The sequence below is a fragment of the Lipotes vexillifer genome, unplaced genomic scaffold (assembly GCF_000442215.2).
Source record: "Lipotes vexillifer unplaced genomic scaffold, Lipotes_vexillifer_v1.1 scaffold1009, whole genome shotgun sequence".
In the NCBI taxonomy this organism is placed as follows: Eukaryota; Metazoa; Chordata; class Mammalia; order Artiodactyla; family Lipotidae; genus Lipotes; species Lipotes vexillifer.
The window spans coordinates 1,878,692-1,897,844 of record NW_006772405.1 but is presented as its reverse complement, the minus strand read 5'-3'; the positions used below and the strand labels follow the sequence as shown (position 1 = coordinate 1,897,844).

Sequence of the window (19,153 nt, the reverse complement as noted above, 5' to 3'; positions counted from 1 at the left end):
ACACACACACACACACACACACACACACACACACACACACACACACACACACACACACACACACACACACACACACACACACACACGTGGGTCAGCAAAAATTTGTGGAGTAAATGCTGGTTCCAGAGCACTGGTGGAGAAAAAAGGTGATGGATGGTTCACAGAAGGTCTTCCCAACGAACCAGGGAGATGCGTCCCAGTTCCTCAGAAGGGAACTCACCACAGGCGGCTCCATGGGGCTAGAGAAACAGCCCTGATTCCTCCCCCACATCTGGCTGGTCAGCTCTGGGTAGCAGAGGTCAGCACACAGGGCCACTGGAGTGGCCATGTCGACCACATACACAGGAGGCCAATGGCGGGAGGAGACGAGCAGATCCACATGGTCGAGGGCACTCTCGCCCCGCACAAGATACTTGGAGCCACACACCACCTGGTGGGGAGATGGAGTACAGCACAGGGTGAAGCCGCCAATCTGCAGACAGACCGAGTCAGGTCCACTAGCTTCCTCCCAGGAAGATGGACAATCCGGTTTATGACTGAGGTCACGCCATCCTGCCAGAGCCCGTGACATTCTGCTTCCCTCCTACTTCCGGCCCTAAATGAAGTCGCCAGCTCACTGCAGCCTAGGAGAAGAGCTGGGAGCATCCGAGCCTCAAAGGAGGCTGAGAGATCCCCCCCCATCCCCACCCACCAAGGCATTACCTCCAAACCCCACCCTCCACATCACCCACCAAACACCATCTAGGCCAGTGGTTCCCAAGCTGCATGGCACCAGCAGCTAGGAGGAAGTTCCTGGGTCCCACTCCAAATCTACAGAATTAGCCACTGAAGGTGGAGTCTAAGCATCTGTATTTTGAGCAGACCCTGATGGTGCTATCCAGATGAGAACCCCTGATGAACGTATAGCCTTCATCAAACCCCCCCAAATACCACTCCACTGCTGGGCAGCTGTGTGTCCACTGGAGAATTCTGCCTCTACCTCCCTACCTTCACACCTACCAGTCCTGGCTATCACCTCCAAGTAATACCACTGGCCCACCACAGCCCCGAGACCTATAGCTCTCACATCCCTGTGTTGTCAAGTGCTTCTCCTGAGATGAACCCCAGTCACATGAACACAAGGCTCTGAGCAGGCTCTGACCTGCCAGGGGTTGTTAAAGGAGTTGACCACCTGACTCTCTTTCGACAGCTAGTCGCCCTGCCCACTCAGTGAAATGGAGGCTCTGCGAAGCCGCCTTCCCCACTTAGCACTGTTCAGGGGGTTTTCTACCCTGGCATCTTCTTGGATTGGGACGACTGTGTCACACAGGGCACAACCTTCCCAGTGCTATCCTGGCGCCTACCCTGTGCATGCTCTCTACGGGCCTAAGGAGTGATCTTCTTAGAACCCAGATCAGACCATTTCCCATTCAAACCATCCAATGGGCCCCTCTCATCACTCTCCGAAGAAAACCCAAACTGTTACTCTTGCCTCCAAAGCTCTACATGAACTGGCCTCCAGGGACCCCTCCCTGCTCAGGACATAGTGGTCACATCCCTTCCCAAGCTTACATGGGGCTCTCAGCCTCCTCTGGCTGCCCCATAGACAGCAGGTCCCTCTCCGCTACTTTCCACCTCTGGTCCTTGTCTAGTTCCTGCAGAGCTGGTGCCATAAGCCACGGTGACTTTCTCTCTCAATATGAGGTCACCCAGGGAGGAATGACATCTTCGTTGCTCACCTTTGTACCCTCAACAGCTGATGCAGGGGCCAGCACACAGTAGGGTGCCTAATACTCACTGGTGATGACCCATAAGGAGCTATTCCGCAGCTGCCCAGTGACCTAAGTGCCAGCTCCAGGATGAGCTGGATCAATCAGATCCTCTGTGTGGGCAAACTGAGTTCTTCCTCGTTATCCTCTTACCTGATGGGGGCACATCTTGTAGATTTTACCCCCTGTGAGATGAGGTGGGGGCTGTCGAGCTCTGGCTCCATTCTGAACAGATTCGTAGAGGGCCAACAAGGAGAAGCAGAGCTGGTCCTAGAGCACAAGGACAAGATTAGACACAGCAGTGAATGCTAAGCAACCAGGCTTGCTACACAGCACCAAATGCCCACTCAAAGCAAATGAATAAACTGTTAAGGCCAGACTGGGCCTTGGAGCCTCACCAGCCCGATGTCCTTTAGGTACATACGGGGACGCTGAGGCCCTTTAAGGGCCAGGTCACAGACAGAGCCAGCCAGACTGATCAAGCTGCCAGACTCTGAGGCCTGGGTTCTATTTTTTTTTTTACAGGGCGGGGAAAGTGTCAAAGAGGAGCCAACATTTGAGTCTGAACTTGATGCATAAGATTTTCAGGAGCGTATTAGTATGAAGGGAAGTACATAACCTATGGATAAAATACACACACCCTTCCACATCCTTCTCTATGGATGCCATGGCGCTTGTTTTCTAAGAGCCTGGATAGGTGATAACTAGACACTGCAAACTTCGTGAGGTTGGTATTTTGGTTATTTCCACTTTGCAAATGAGGAAAATGAGGTTCAGATGTGTAAGGCAGCTTATCTAAGGCCACACACAGTTAGCAGGAGAGCCTGGATTCCTGAACCTGAGTCTGGACCCACTACCTCAACAGAGGAACTGCCTGGATGGGAAGGCCTCGCGTGCATGTCACAATTTGGCTGCTGGCTATCTCCCAGGCCTCCCTGCCCACCAGCACTCTGTGTCCAACACAAGTGCCCAGTCACGGGTATTCATATCCCTGCCCAGAAAAATGGCCCACCAGTCTGCTCCCAAAGTCCCTACCCCCAGCGCTACCCCGAGACTCACCCTGGAGTCTTCTGCCCCGAAGGGGATGCCACACTGCCTCAGCAGGCAGTGCAGCTCCTCCTCGCTGTAGGAGCCGATCTCCTCAAGCTTGCAGGTGCCCTCCTGGAGCAGCCGTACCAAGGCACCGCCATTGCCTGCAAGAGACGTCGTGCTAATGGGAGGGCGCTACTGCCAGCCACCTGAAGTCCTGCAGAGTGCCTCATGCACGAGGATGGGAACAAGGGGGCCTGGTCCACAGTCGAGCAGGCTTTGCCCTGAGCACTGCCCTGGGGGCTGGGAGAGGTGGACTCAAGGCGGGTCTTAAGCTTCTACAGATATCCGAAGTCTCTGAGAGCCAGCTTTCTCCCTTTGAACATCTAGGGGAGATACCCTGCAGAGCACCCATGCAAAGAGCCCTGAAATGCGCCAGCTTTTAACCTTTTAAGTTTTTCCAGAACCATGATCTCAGATTCTTAACACAACTGCAGCAACATGAGGACAGTAATAGCTCTCATTTTAAAAATGCTCTTTATACACTATGTTCCTGAACCTGATCAACAGAACTATGCAGGGGCCTTACTGAGAAAATCAATTTAGCAGGTCATATCCAGGATTTTAAAAATGAAATAGAATAGAAAATCAAGTATGTTGCATTTGGTAAGGGAAAGTACTGTTTTATGAAAGTTGTTTTAGTAACAGATATACACAGACGTGTTACTTATATGACCATCACGCTGAGTCATGATGTAGAACCTATTGCTTACTCTGAGTTGCAGTTAAAAAAAAAGTAGGCCATCACTCTAACTGTATTAGCTCACTTAATCTTCACAACAACCTAGGTGGTGGGTAGCAATGTCATGCCCTCTTTGTAAATGAAGCAATAGAGGCTCCGGGCAATGAAGGGATTTGGTGGAGGTCACATGGTCACTGAGGAGCACAGCTGGGAATCAAACCCAAGTTGTCAGAAACTGACGCCCTCAAAAGAGCTAGCCCAGGGCTTCTCAACGTATAAGCACAGAGCATCTAAAAAACCATCTGAAAGACCTGTTTAGAAGGCAGACTCCCTGCCTCCCCCTACATCTCTCAGTGAGAATCTTTGGGGTTGGAGCCCTATCATCAGCATTTTTCAGAGGGTTCCCAATGTTCGGTGTAGGGCATCCCAGAAGGCTGACAGTGGGCTATGTGGGTCAGTCCTATACAATGTGGCTGGCAGCACTTCAACACTCTGCACATGACTTTAATCTCCAGGGGATTTTGTCACAGGTTGTCATTGTCTTTCCAGAAAGAGCCCTCCAGGTGGGCCTGGCCCCCTCTCAACCATACATGCTGTCTTGCCGTGGACAATGTTCCAGATGCGATGTGACCCTTCCCTGACCCCAGCTACCGGGTGGCCTTACCAGGTACTGGCTGCACATCCAGGTTTTTGTCTTTCTCAGTGTTGACGACCACAGCTCCTCTCATGAGTGGTGGGAAGAAGGGGGCAATAACAGAGGCATCAAACTTGGTGATAGGGATGCTGGCAGGGAAGGCCACCTGCTCAATCACTTCTGTCTCCATCGTGGCCCAGAAGTCCTCCACATTTACCTCACTAGAGGCCAAGAAGTCAGGCCAGGTGAACTAAAAGGTCAGGACAAAAAGGTCAAACTGTAGGAGCCACAGAACGTCAGCAACACAACAGCCTACCTTCTCCATACAGGCTGAGCAGGGGGAAGGAGTCAGACAGCCACACACTGCCGGGACACCCCCGAATCTAACATCTTAGTGCCAAACTGCTCCTTGGCCTCATTCCTTTCTCCCACACCACAGCACTCCCCAAGACCTAAGTCCCTTCTGCATCTGTGCCTTTATTCATGTTCTCTTCCCTGCCTCGCCAGGAGAGGGCAGCTACCACTGCCTGTCATGTGCCAGACACTGACTAATTAACTACTACTATACAAGCCTGAGGGTGCCTGAGGTGAGAGCACTGGAGCGAGGGGCAGTCTGAACGAGAACGTGAACAAAGATCTTGTTCCAAAGCCCAAGCCCTTAATCCCTATGCCTGGCTGGCAGGAATCATCAGAATAACACTTAGTGGCACTCCACCCACTTGGCAAGGCCCTGTTGATCCCTCACCTCCTCCTGAAGGTCCTCCCAGACCATGCCAGCACATGGCTATCTCCTCTCCGTGCAGCATGTACTTACCTACTGTAGACATCTAGCACTGTGCTACTTAATTTTTCTTCTTGTAAGCACTCTTATGCAGCCCTCAAAGTGAGACCCTGATCCTATTACCTCATCAGAATCATTTGCGTTACTCAGCAATGCTGATATCCGGGCTGCACCTCCATCTGTATGAACTAAATCCCTAAGGCTGCATTTTTAAAAGATTCCCTAGGTGAGTGGTTCTCAAAGCGTGGACCAGTGGCATGAGCACCACCTGGGAACTTGTTAGACATGCAAATGCTCAGCCCACTCCAGACCCACTGAATCAGAAACCCTGGGGGTGGGCCCCAGCAAGCCTCTCACACTAAAGTTTGCAAATCATTGCCCAGTGTAATTCTTATGCCCACAAAGTCTGAGAACCATTGCTCCACATAGAGACGTCTCTTATCAGTCCAGAGGGTCCTCCTCTACCAGTCCCCAAGAGGAGCGCCCAACCCTACAATCTCCTCGTGGACGTTTTGTTCAATACCTTTCTGTTTTATTTCACTGACTTTAGAACACCCCCAGCCTGCTCTCCTCGTACGCACTACCCAACTCTGCACTCCACACACAGAAGGGAGAAAAAGTCCTAGTCTCTAGAAAGAAACACCCAGAAACAAAGAAGAGAAGAGACACGCATACAGAAAGCGAAGGGAATGCTACTCCATTCTGTGAGGAGTGAGCCTTGATCGGAACAAGGCGGGTGCCAGGCAGGACTAGGATATGTGAGTTTTTGCAGGGAGGCGGCCTTCTGTCTATTCTAGAGAGCAAAAAGCCAAAAAGCCTGTGACCAGATGTGTTTAAAAAACCAGAGCTCAGGGGCTTCCCTGGTGGCACAGTGGTTGACAGTCCGCCTGCCGATGCAGGGGACACAGGGTCGTGCCCCGGTCTGGGAAGATCCCACATGCCGCAGAGCGGCTGGGCCCGTGAGCCATGGCCACTGAGCCTGCACGTCCAGAGCCTGTGCTCCGCAACGGGAGAGGCCACAACAGTGAGAGGCCCGCGTACCGCAAAAAAAAAAAAACCCAAAAAAACCCAGAGCTCAGGGTCCCAGGAGGTATTACTGGTGAGCATGGTGGTGCTTATGAGCTCAGGTTCTGGAGTCAGGGAGCCAGCCCAAGGTCAAATTCCAGCTCCACCCCTTCCTGACTGGATGAGCTTGGGCAAGCCCCCTTCATCTACAAAAATATCACAGGGTCGAGAAGTCAGCCAGAAAGTAATGCACTGAGTACAGAGTAAGAACTTGGTATATGTAATAAAATGCTCAATAAATCATAGCTGCACTATTAATATTTCCATTAGACAAGCAGATTTGAACGAGTCTAGAAACAGCCTCTTTGTGAGATAACACACAAAAGCAAATTTTTTTTACAGTTCATTTTACCTACAGGGAACACTTAGAAGGCTCCAGTAGCATTATGCTTGTTTTCATATATCTCATTATACACCACCACCCTCAAAATAGAACTATTTGATCAGCGTATGTACTGATTTTTTTAATTGGGAAGAGAAAGGGGAATATGCATTAAATCCCTAATATGCTCAGCTGGCCATGTCAAAATACACCAGAGCTTTTCTCCAGAGGTCCTGTACCACTCCCAGTGGCAAACAAGTGAGCTGCAGGTCCAGTGCTTGAAGAGTCACTGAGGTAGAGTTCAGACATGGAAAGCTTGCACCCTCCGTGACTACTAGCATGCTCACGGGGCACTCCACACCTATGCAGGCAGACTAGACCTCTCAGCGTGATGATGGGAAAGAGGTCACCTATGGAAATTTTGAAAACTTCCCTGTACCAGGTTAAATAATTTTCCCTATTAGTCTTAGTTTGTGAAGAGTTTTATCATAATGGGCGCTGAATAAAATAGAAAGCCTTTTTTAGACATCCAGTGAAATAATCATATGGGTTTTCTCCTTTAAACTGCTAACTACTGAATTACATTAGTATATTTTCTAATGTTGAAACAATCTTGCCTTCCTGGGATAAGCTTAGTCATGATTTTATTTTACTCACTGTTAGATTTGTTCTGCCATTATCTCACATCTATATTCATGAGTACTATCAGCCCAAATTTTCATCTTATATTAAATGTTTGGTTTTGTTTTCAGTTATATGGTCTTACACAATGACTTATATCCACTTTTGCTATTCTTCTACGACTGGAATCTTATTTCTTGGATATTTGTTAGAATTAATGTATAAAGCCATCTGAGTTTGGTGTTATCTTTGTGTGAACATTTTTTAGTTAAGAACCTAAGTCAGATCAGTCCACTCTTCCTCAAAGCCCTTCACGGGCTCTCCATCTCACTCAGTGGAAGTCCTTACAATGGCCCGGGCCACCCATAGCCTCTTGAACCTCACATATCCGACCACTCTATACCCTGCTCACAGAGCCAGCCACATCGGCCACCTTTCTGTTCCTCAACCACGCCCAGCAAACCCTCTTCAGATCCCATTCTTGCTGCTCCCTCTGCCTGGAATGTTCCTCCCACTGAAAACTACATGGGCTTCAGAAGGCTCTACTCAAATGCCCTTGTGTCAGACAGGACTTCCCCGACTACCCTCTAGAAAGCAGGAGCCCCTTCTTCCCACAATACTGCTCTCTTCCTTACCCTGCCTTACTGTTATTGTTACTTTAAATTAATGTATTAAATATAATATATATTAATAGTATTTTAATATAATATACACAATTATTAATGTTTGTCTCCTGTCTCCCCAAATCAGAAAGTGAGCTCCATGAGCTCAAAAACTCCATGGGTTTAACTGCCATTTCCCAAATGCCTAAAAAGTGCACCTATAGTTCATGTTTAATAAATTTGTTGTTGAAAGAGTTAGCAAGTGCCTCCATTTCCATCTGGCCTGCCTTAGATGAAAACCTGGGAACTGGCAAGAAAAAGCTACTCACCGCACCCAGAAAAGAACTAGAGCCATCTGCTCCTGGAAACACCATGTAGGAAGGTGGCTGCCAAAGTGTGCAGACATTTTCTAAAGGTCATCTGTGGTGACCAAGAGGCACTTACCTCCACACTCTTTAGTGCCAGCACGTTTTCTTCACTCCTCTGGGCAACTTCCACTTTGGGGGCCACACCACAGATGCCACAGATCATGTCATTGTAGTCTCGGACAGTGAGGCACTCAAAAGCCCAATAGCCATTGCACAGCAGCTCCTGCAGCTGGCTCAGCTCCTCTGGGGTAAGAGTCTTCTCTAGAAGGAGAGCAAGAGCTCTGAGAAGTTCACAGAAGAAGACCTGGAGGCCACAGGGGATGAGCAATGGCCAGCAAGAATAGCAATTCTGCAAGGTTGCTTCTCTCCTAAGAACACCCAAGAGTACTAACCACCAAAAGGTCAAGCACCCTAGCCATTAGGTGTTCGGGTAGCAACTCAAAGGGCAATTCCAGTGAGTTATAGCTGCCCTGTACTCAGCACCCACTAGGACCTAGATGCTATGCTGAGCTTTGAATACATTCTCTCATTTAACTCTCACATCTTTATGAGCCAAGAGTATTATTATCCTCACTGAATAACTGGAAAAACTGAGGCACAGAGAATAACTTACTCAAAACCACACTGCCACTAAGTGGTATAGTGCAGACTCAAACACAAACCTGTCTGACCCTAGGACCTTTCCTCTACTCCATCTGACCTCATAGCAGGGAAGGGGCAGGGGGCCTGGATTCTGTAGGAAAGGATGGGAAAAGCACAAACAGAAAGAAATGAGGAAAGCAAAGGGAAAAATAATTTCTAATAATAAGGAGGGTGGTGCCCACCTTCATGTCTCAGCATGAGCCTTGGAAATGGGAGCAGACCTCCAGAAGCTGTGTATTCAGCATGAGTCTGCTTAGCATGTAGTAACGCCAAGTCTACCTATGACCAAAGGATGAGCTTCTATGAAGTCTGTTTAACCTTGTGCTGAAGGTCTCTGGATACATGGAAAGACTCACGCTTTCCAGAGTTTGGCATTCGTACAATTCAAGAGGAGTGTGTTAGGAAGTCAAGAATGTCTTCTTTTCAAAACATCAGACTCTCCTCCAAGGTAACTATGTTAACGGAAGCCCATCACTGAAAATTCCCAGGGAGCTTAGAACTAACCTTGGGGAAACGGAGGAAGCCAGCCTTTACCTGTCTGATCCTGCACTGACTTCAGAAGAGTGCTGATGGATACTCTGGGGTCCTCTCCCAGCTTGAGCTGGTTTCGGATTGCAAAAAGCAAGTCCAGGCTCACTAGCAGCTTGTTTCCCACATTAAAGAGACCTGCAGGTTAAAAAATGGCAACAGAGACATTCACTGTTAACAACATCCACAACGGCAAAAAACAGGAGACTGACTAAATGCCCACCGATGGGGGAACATTAAAAAATAAATTGTGGTACATTCATAAAATACAAAACTAGAGGTCACCTGCTAGTTGGTAACCTACGAGCAGCTGTGAAGGAAACTGTTTAATTGGATGCCACTGTACCCAGAGCACAGAGAAGCCTTTTCAGCATGCAGGGGCTGCTCAGAAACCTTGCCTAGAAGATGGCAGAAGAGAAGGACATGAGCTCATCTCTTCTTATGAAAACACCAAAATCACAACTAACTGCTGGAACAACCATCAACAAAAAAACCCACTGGAACCTACCCAAAAAAGATATGCTACATCCAAAGAAAATGTAGAACCCACAACAAGATGGTAGGAGGGGAGCAATCACAATAAAATCAAATCCCACACCGGCCAAATGGGCGACCCACAAATTGGAAAATAATTATATCGTAGAGGTTCTCCCACAGGAGTGAAGGTTCTGAGCCTCACATTAGGCTCCCCAGCCTGGGGGTCTGGCAATGAGAGGACGAGCTCCCAGAGCATCTGGCTGTGAAGGCCAGAGGGGACTGATTGCAGGAATTCAACAGGACAGAGGGAAACAAACTCTAATCTCAGAGGGTGCACACAAGGTCTTGTGTGCGCTGGGACCCAGGAGAAAAAGCGGTGACCGCATAAGACCCTGAGCCAGACCTACCTGCTGGTATTAGAGGGTCTCCTGTGAAGGCAAGGTCGGCTGTGGCTCACTGCGGGGACAGACACTAGTGGCAGTAATTCTGGGGAGTACTAATTGGCATGAACCCTCCTGGAGGCTGCCATTTTCTCAACAAAACCTGGCCCCACCCAACAACCTGCAGGATCCAGTGCTGGGACGCCTCAGGACAAACCACCAACAGGTCAGGAACACAGCCCCACCCAGCAACAGACAGACTGCCTAAAATCTTCCTGAGCACACAGCTGCCTGCTAAACACACCCCTTGACACAGCCCTGCCCACCAGAGGGACAAGACCCAGCTAAACCAACCAATGTGCAGGGACCAGTCCCTCCCACCAGGAAGCCTGCACAAGCCTTGAAAACTGGCCTCATCCACCAGGAGGCAACAGCAAAAGCAAGAAGAACTACAACCCTGCAGCCTGTGGAATGGAAACCACACTCACAGAAAGTTAGACAAAAATGAGACAGCAGAGGAATATGTCCCAGACGAAGGAACAAGATATAACCCCAGAACAACTAAGTGAAGTGGAGATAGGAAATCTACCCACAAAAGAATTCAGAGCAATGATAGTAAAAAGAATTCAGAGTAATGATCCAAGATCTCAGAAAAAGAATGGAGGCACAGGTGAAGATAAAAGAAATGTTTAACAAACACCTAGAAGAACTAAAGAACAAACAGAGATGAACAATATAATAATTGAAATAAAAAATACACTAGAAGGAATCTATAGGAGAATAAGCGAGGCAGAAGAATGGATAAGTGAGCTGGAAGACAGAATGGTGGAAATCACTGCTGCGGAACAGAATAAAGAATAAAAAGAAATGAGGACAGTCTAAGAAACCTCTGGGACAACATTAAATGCACCAACATTTGCATTATAGTGGTCCCAGAAGGAGGAGAGAGAGAGAGAGAGAGAGAACCTGAGAAAATATCTGAAGAGATATAGCTGAAAACTTCCCTAACATGAGAAAGGAAACAGTCACCCAAGTCCAGGAAGTGGAGAGTCCCATACAGGATAAACCCAAGGAGGAACATGCCGAGACACATAGTAACCAAACTGACAAAAATTAAAGGCAAAGAGAAAATATTTAAAGCAACAAATAAAATACAAGGGAACTGTCATAAGATGATTACCTGATTTTTCAGCAGAAACTCTGCAGGCCATGAGGGAATGGCACGATATATTTAAAGCGATGGAAGGGAAGAAACTACAACCAAGAATACTCTACCCAGCAAGGCTCTCATTCAGATTTGACGGAGAAATCAAAAGCTTTACAGACAAGCAAAAGCTAAGAAAATTCAGTACTAACAGACCAGCTTTGCAACAAATGTTAAAGTACCTTCTCTAGGTGGAAAAGAAAAGACCACAACCAGAAACAAGAAAATTACAAATGGGAAAGCTCACTGATAAGGGTAAACATACAGTAAGGGTGGGAAATAATCCACATACAAATACGATAACAAAACCAGCAATCATAAGGCGTGTACAAATGTAGGATATTGGAAATGCATTTGAAATTAAAAGTCTAGGAAGTTAAAACCATCTTGTTTATATACAGACTGCTATATCAAAACCACATGGTAACAGCAAACCAAAAGTATACAGCAGATACACACACAAAAAAGAAAAAGGAATCCAAACACAACACTAAAGTTAGTCATCAAATCACGAGAACAAAAGAGGAAGGGAAGAAAAAAGACCTACAAAAACAAATCCAAGACAATTAACAAAATGGCAATAAGAACACAGATATTGACAATTCCCTTAAAAGTAAATGGATTAAATGTTCCCACCAAAAGACACAGACTGGCTGAATGGATACAAAAACAAGACCCATATATATGCTGTCTACAATAGACACACTTCAGTTCTAGGGACACATAACAGACTGAAAGTGAGGGGATGGAAAAAGGTATTCTATGCAAATGGAAATCAAAAGAAAGCTGGAGTACCAATACTCATATCAGACAAAATAGACTTTAAAATAAAGACTGTTACAAGAGACAAAGAAGGACACTACATAATGATCAAGGGATCAATCCAGAAAGAAGATATAACAATTGTAAATATATATGCACCCGCCATAGAAGCACCTCAATACACAAGGCGAATGTTACCAGCCGTACAAGGAGCAATCGATGTAACACAATTTAACAGTGGGGACTTTAACACCCCACTTACATCAATGGACAGATCATCCAGATGGAAAATCAATAAGGAAACACAGGCCTTAAATGACACATCAGACCAGATGGACTTAATTGATATTCAGAGAGCATTCCATCCAAAAGTAGCAAAATACACATTCTTTTCAAGTACACATGGAACATTCTCCAGGATTGATCACATGTTGGGTGACAAAGCAAGCCTCAGTAAATTTAAGAAAACTGAAATCATATCAAGCATCTTTTCCAACCACAATGCTATGAGATTAGAAATCGATCGCAAGGAAAAAAACTAAAAAAACACAAACATATGGAGGCTAAACAATATGCTACTCAACAACCAATGGATCACTGAAGTAATCAAAGAGGAAATCAAAAAATACCTAGAGACAAACGCAAATGAACGCACGATGATCCAAAACCTACTGGACGCAGAAAAAACAGTTCTAAGAGGGAAGTTTATAGCAATACAATCTTACCTCAGGAAACAAGAAAAATCTCAAATAAACAAGCTAACCTTACATACCTAAAGCAACTACAGAAAGAATAACAATCAAAACCCAAACTTAGTAGAAGGAAGGAAATCATAAATAGAGCAGAAATGAATGAAATAGAGACAAAGAAAACAATAGAAAAGAACAATGAAACTAAAAGCTTGTTCTTTGAGAAGGTAAACAAAACTGATAAACCTTTAGCCAGATGCATCAAGAAAAAAAGGGAGAGGGCTCAAGACAATAAAATTAGAAATGAAAAAGGAGAAGTTACAACTCACACCAGAGAAACACAAAGGATCATGAGAGACTACTACAAGCAATTATATGCCACTAAAATGGATAACTTAGAAGAAATGGACAAATACTTAGAAAGGTACAATCTCCCAAGACTGAACCAGGAAGAAATAGAAAATATGAACAGACCACTCACAAATACTGACACTGAAACTATGATTTAAAAACTCCCAACAAACAAAAGTCCAGGACCAAATGGCTTCACAGGCAAATTCTATCAAACATTTAGAGACGAGTTAACACCTATCCTTCTGAAACTATTCCAAAACATTGCTGAGGAAGGAACACTCCCAAACTCATTCTGAGGCCACCATCACCCGGATACCAAAACCAAAGATACCGCAAAACAAAACAAAAAAACAAAAAGCAAACAACAACAAAAAAAAACACAGGCCAATATCACTGATGAACACAGATGCAAAAATCCTCAACAAAATACTGGGTTGGCCTAGAAGTTCCTTCAGTTTTTAAGAAAAAATAAAAGACGCAGTTTTCATTTTCACCAAGAACTTCCTTGAACAATATATTCAGCCTTTCGTTCCACTACCTTCTGCCATTTTTCAGGCAACTTCATAATTCCATCTTTCCAAAACTTTTTACCTTTTTGAGCAAGGAACTGTTCCAGGTACCTTTTACAGTCTTCCAGGAAATTGAAATTTTTTCCATTAAGAGAATTTTGTAAAGACCTAAACCAATGGAAATCCAAAGGTGCAATGTCTGGTGAATACAGTGGATGAATGAGAACTTCCCAGCCAAGCTGTAACATTTTTTGCCTGGTCATCAAACATGTGGTCTTGCATTATCCTGATGGAAGATTATGCGTTTTCTGTTGACTAATTCCAGACGCCTTTTGTCGATGCTGCTTTCAGTTGGTCTAACTGGAGCAGTACTTGTTTGAATTAATCGTTTGGTTTTCAGGAAGGAGCTCATAATAGAGGACTCCCTTTCAATCCCACCATACACACGTCACCTTCTTTAGATGAAGACCAGCTTTTGGTGGTGTTGGTGGTGGTTGCCCCATGATCTCTTCCGTTCCACATTATCATACAGTATCCACTTTTCATTGCCCGTCACAATTCGTTTTAAAAACTGGAAGGTTTTTACTGTTTAAATAGAGAACTGCATGTGGAAGGTTTTTTTTGCTTAGCTTATGTGGAACCCAAACATCAAAGTGATTAACATAACCAAGCTGGTACAAATGATTTTCAATGCTTGATATGGATATTTTGAGTATGTCGGCTATCTCCCGCATGGTATAACGTTGACTGTTCGCAATTAATGTCTCGATTTGACCTCTATCAACTTCAACTGGTCTACCCAACCATGGAGCATCGTCCAGCGAGAAATCTCTAGCACAAAACTTCACAAACCACTTCTGAAACATTCGATCAGTCACAGCACCTTCTTCATACACTGCACAAATTTTTTGTGTTTCAGTTGCATTTTTACCTTTCTTGAAATAATAAAGCATAACATGCCAAAAATGTTGCTTTTTTCTTCCATCTTCAATATTAAAATGGCTACGCAAAAATTCAACAATCCTGATAAGTTTTTGTTTAAATGAACGCTGATATGACAGCTGTCACGATACAATCTAACGAAATTGTTTTGAATGAAGTTAAAGACAGCTAAGGGGGCTTCCCTGGTGGCGCAGTGCTTGAGAGTCCGCCTGCCGATGCAGGAGACGCGGGTTCGTGCCCTGTTTCGGGAAGATCCCACATGCCGCGGAGCGGCTGGGCCCGTGAGCCATGGCCGCTGAGCCTGCGCGTCCGGAGCCTGTGCTCCGCAAATGGGAGAGGCCACGGCAGTGAGAGGCCCGCATAACGCAAGGAAAAAAAAAAAAAAAAAGACAGCTAAGGGCTACTAGAGCCATCTTACGGAAAAACACAAATGAGCATTTTGGCCAACCCAATACTAGCAAACTGACTTCAACAATACATTAAAAGGATCATACGCCATGATCAAGGGGGATTTATTTATCCCTGGGATGCAAGGATTTTTCAATATCCGCAAATCAATCAGTGTGATACAAAACATTAACAAACTGAAGAATAAAAACCATATGATCATCTCAATAGATGCAAAAAAAAAAAAGATTTTGACAAAATTCAACATCTATTTATGATAAAAACTCTCCAGAAAGTGGGCCTAGAGGGAACATACCTCAACATAATAAAGGCCATATATGACAAACCTACAGATAACATACTCAGCAGTGAAAAACTGAAAACATTTCCTCTAAGATCAGGAACAAAACAAGGAGGTCCACTCTCGTCACTTTTAGTCAACAAAGTTTTGGAAGTTCTAGCCATGACAATCAGAGAAGAGAAAGAAATAAAAGCAATCCAAATTGGAAATGAAGTAAAACTGTCACCGTTTGGAGATGACATGATATTATATATAGAAAATCCTAAAGATGCTACCAGGAAACTACTAGAGCTCATCGATGAATTCAGTCAAGTTTCAGGATACAAAATTAATACACAAAAATCTCTTGCATTCCTATACACTAACAACAAAAGATCAGAAAGAGAAATTAAAGAAACAATCTCATTTACCATCACATCAAAAAGAACAAAATATCTAGGAATAAACCTACTTAAGGAGGCAAAGGACCTTTACTCTGAAAACTGTAAGACACTGTCAAAAGAAATCGAAGGTGACACAAAAGATAGAAAGATATACCATGTTCTTCGATGGAAGAATCAATACTGTCAAAATAACTATATTACCCAAGGCAATCTACAGATTCAATATGCAATCCCTATCAAATTACCAGCAGCATTTTTTACAGAACCAGAACAAAAGATTTTTAAATTTGTATGGAGACACAAAATACTCCAAACAGAGAGTTAATCACAAGGGAACTCCCATACCCGCATAAGGCTATCAGCTGATTTCTCTACAGAAACATTGCAGGCCAGAAGGGAGTGGCAAAATATATTCAGTCTTGAAAGGGAAATATTTGCAATCTAGAATACTCTACCCAGCAAGATTATCATATTTAGAATAGGAGGAGAAATAAAGAATTTCTCAGACAAGCAAAAACTAAAAGAATACAGTGATACTAAATCTACCCTAAAAGAAATATTGAAAGGTCTTCTCTAAATAAAAAAGCAAGAAGATATAGGAAAAAGGAAATCACAGTTGGAAAGTAAATCACTTAAATAAGCCAGTATACAGATCAAAAATAATATCTATTTGTGAAAGTGATGATAAACACAAGGAACAGCAAGAGCATAAGCATGAAGATGTAAAAAGGGACATCAAAATCATAAAATCTGGGGGACGAGAGTAAAAAAATTTAGATTCTTTTTTTTAAGAATATGTTTGACCCTATATGTCTAAAGCAAACCGATATAGGAAGGGGTTAATGTACTTGAAAAAGAGGGTCACCACAAATCAAAAACATACAATAGATTCACAAAAAAACAAAAAGAATACAAGCATAAAATAAAAGGAAATCATCAAACGACAAAAAGTAAAACGAAAGGAACAAAAAAGAAAAATAGAGCCAGCAGGAAAACAAGGTTTAAAATGGCAATAAATACATATTTATCAATAATTACCTTAAATGTCAATGAATTAACTGTTCCAATCAAAAGACAGAGTGGCAGCCTGGACTAAAAAACAAGAGCCTACAATATGCTTGCCTATGAGACCCACTTTAGGGCAAAGGACACACATAGATTGAAAGTGAAGAGATGGAAAAACATATTTCATGCAAATGGAAATGACAAGAAAGCAGGGGTCACAATACTCCTGTCACACAAAACAGACTTTAAAACAAAGGCCATAAAGAAGATAAAGAAGGACACTATGTAACGATAAAGGGATCAACACAAGAGGATTATTAGACTCATTAACATATATGCACCCTATATAGGAGCACCTAAATAAATAGAATATTAATAGATATAAAGGGAGAAATTGATAGGACTACGATAATAGTAGGAGACTTTAACACCCCACTCATATTAATGGACAGATCTTCTAGACAGAAAATCAATAAGGCAACAGATTCAAAATGATACAACAGAACAGTTAGACTTGATTATTTCAGGATATTACATCCAAAAAACTCAGAATACACATTCTTTTCAAGTGCAGATGGAACATTCTCTAGGATTGACCACATACTAGGGCATAAAACTAACCAACAAATTTAAGAGTATAGAAATTATTGCAAGCATCTTCTCTGACCACAATGGCATGAAAGTAGAAATTAGCCACAGGAAAAGAAATGAGGAAAAAAACGATTACATTAAGACTAAACTACGTGTTATTAAAAAACCAATGGGTCAATGAGGAAATCAAAAAGGAAATTTAAAAATGCCTTGAGGCAAATGACAATGAAAACACAACCATACAAAATCTATGGGATGCAGCAAAAACAGTTCTTAGAGGGAAGCTCACAGCTATACAAGCCTTCCTCAAAAAACAAGAAAAATCTCAAACAACCTAATCTACCACCTAAAAGACTTAGAAAAATAAGAACAAACAAAACCTAGTCAGCAGAAGGAAGGAAATAATAGAGATGAGAGAAGAAATAAAATAGAGATGAAAAAAATAGAAAAAAAAAAAAACGAATAAAACCAAGAGCTGGTTCTTTGAAAGGGTAAACAAAATGGACAACCCTCTGGCCATTCTCACCAAGACAAAAAGAGAACCCAAATAAACAAAATAAGAAACAGAAAAGGAGAAATCTCAACTGATACCACAGAAATACAAAAAACCACAAAAGAATACTATGAACAATCATATGCCAACAAATTCAACAACCAGAAAGAAATGGACAACTTTCTAGAAACTTACAGCCCACCAAAATTGAATCAAGAAGAAACAGATAATTTGAACACATCAATCACTAGAACTGAAATAGAATATGTAATTTAAAAAACTATCTACAAACAAAAGTCCAGGGCCAGATGGCTTCACAGGCAAATTCTACCATACAAAGAGAAACTTTTACTGATCCTTCTCAAACTCTTCCAAAAGACTGAAGAGGAGGGAACACTCCCAAAGATATTCTATGAAGCCACCATCACCCTGATACCAAAACCAGACAAAGATACCACCAAAAAAGAAAACTACAGGCCAATATCTTTGATGAACATAGATGCAAAAATTCTCAACAAAACACTAGCAAACCGAATACAACGCATAGAAAAGATCATACACCACAACCAAGTGGAATTCATCCCAAGTTCACAAGGATGGACCAACATACAAAAAATAAATGTGCTATACCACGTTAACAAAAGAAAAGACAAAAACCACATGATCATCTCAATAGACGCAGAAAAAGCATTTGACTAAATTCAACATCCATTCATGATAAAAACTCTTACCAAAATGGGCAGAGAGGGAACATATCTCAACATAATAAAAGCTATTTATGACAAGCCTTCCCACTAAAATCTGCAATAAGACAAGGATGTCCACTCTCACCACTTCTATTCAACATAGTATTGGAAGTCCTAGCTACAGCAGTCAGACAAGAAAAAGAAATAAAAGGTAAACAAATTGGAAGGGAAGAGGTAAAACTCACTATATGCACATGACATGATGCTATACATAGAAAACGCTGAAGACTCCACCCAGAAACTAACAGAACTGATAAATGAATTTAGCAAGGCAGCAGGATACAAGATTAACATACAGAATGAGATTGCATTTCTTTACAACAACAAGGAAATAGCAGAAAGGGAATGTGAAAAAACAATACCTTTTAAAATCACACCCCAAAAAACCCCAAAAACAAAAAACAAAACTTAGGAATAAACCTGACCAAGGAAGTGAAAGACTTATACGCTGAGAATTAAAAAACATTAATAAAGGAGACTGAAGATGATTCAAAGAAATGGAAAGATATCCCATGCTCTTGGGCTGGAAGAATTAATATTGTTAAAATGGCAACTACCCAAAGCAATCTACAGATTTAAAGCGATCCCTATCAAATTACCCAGGACATTTTTCACAGAACTATAACAAATAACCCTAAAATTTATATGGAATCACAAAAGACCCAGAATTGCTAAAGCAATCCTGAGGAAAAGGAACAAATCAGGAGGCATAACCCTTCCAGACTTCAGACAATACTTCAAAGCTACAGTAATCAAAACAGTGTGTCAGTTTTTTTTCACCACTTTTAATATTTCACTTCATGCTCTAGCTTGCATGATTTCTAACAAGTAGCATGCTTTAATTCCTA

General features: G+C 43.1%; 1 protein-coding gene across 3 annotated transcripts in view; it reads right to left on the bottom strand.

The window, feature by feature from the left end:
- HMGXB3 (HMG-box containing 3) overlaps nt 1–19,153 on the bottom strand; it is a 95,671-nt gene that overhangs the window by 2,163 nt on the left and 74,355 nt on the right. For all 3 annotated transcript variants that reach the window (XM_007447503.1, XM_007447504.1, XM_007447502.1), the window contains 6 exons: nt 9,089–9,220; nt 7,989–8,173; nt 4,184–4,403; nt 2,808–2,941; nt 1,902–2,018; nt 221–430 (listed from right to left, as the gene is read on the bottom strand). In XM_007447503.1, coding sequence (XP_007447565.1) covers nt 221–430; nt 1,902–2,018; nt 2,808–2,941; nt 4,184–4,403; nt 7,989–8,173; nt 9,089–9,220 — 998 coding nt within the window. The remainder of the gene's footprint in view (nt 1–220; nt 431–1,901; nt 2,019–2,807; nt 2,942–4,183; nt 4,404–7,988; nt 8,174–9,088; nt 9,221–19,153) is intronic.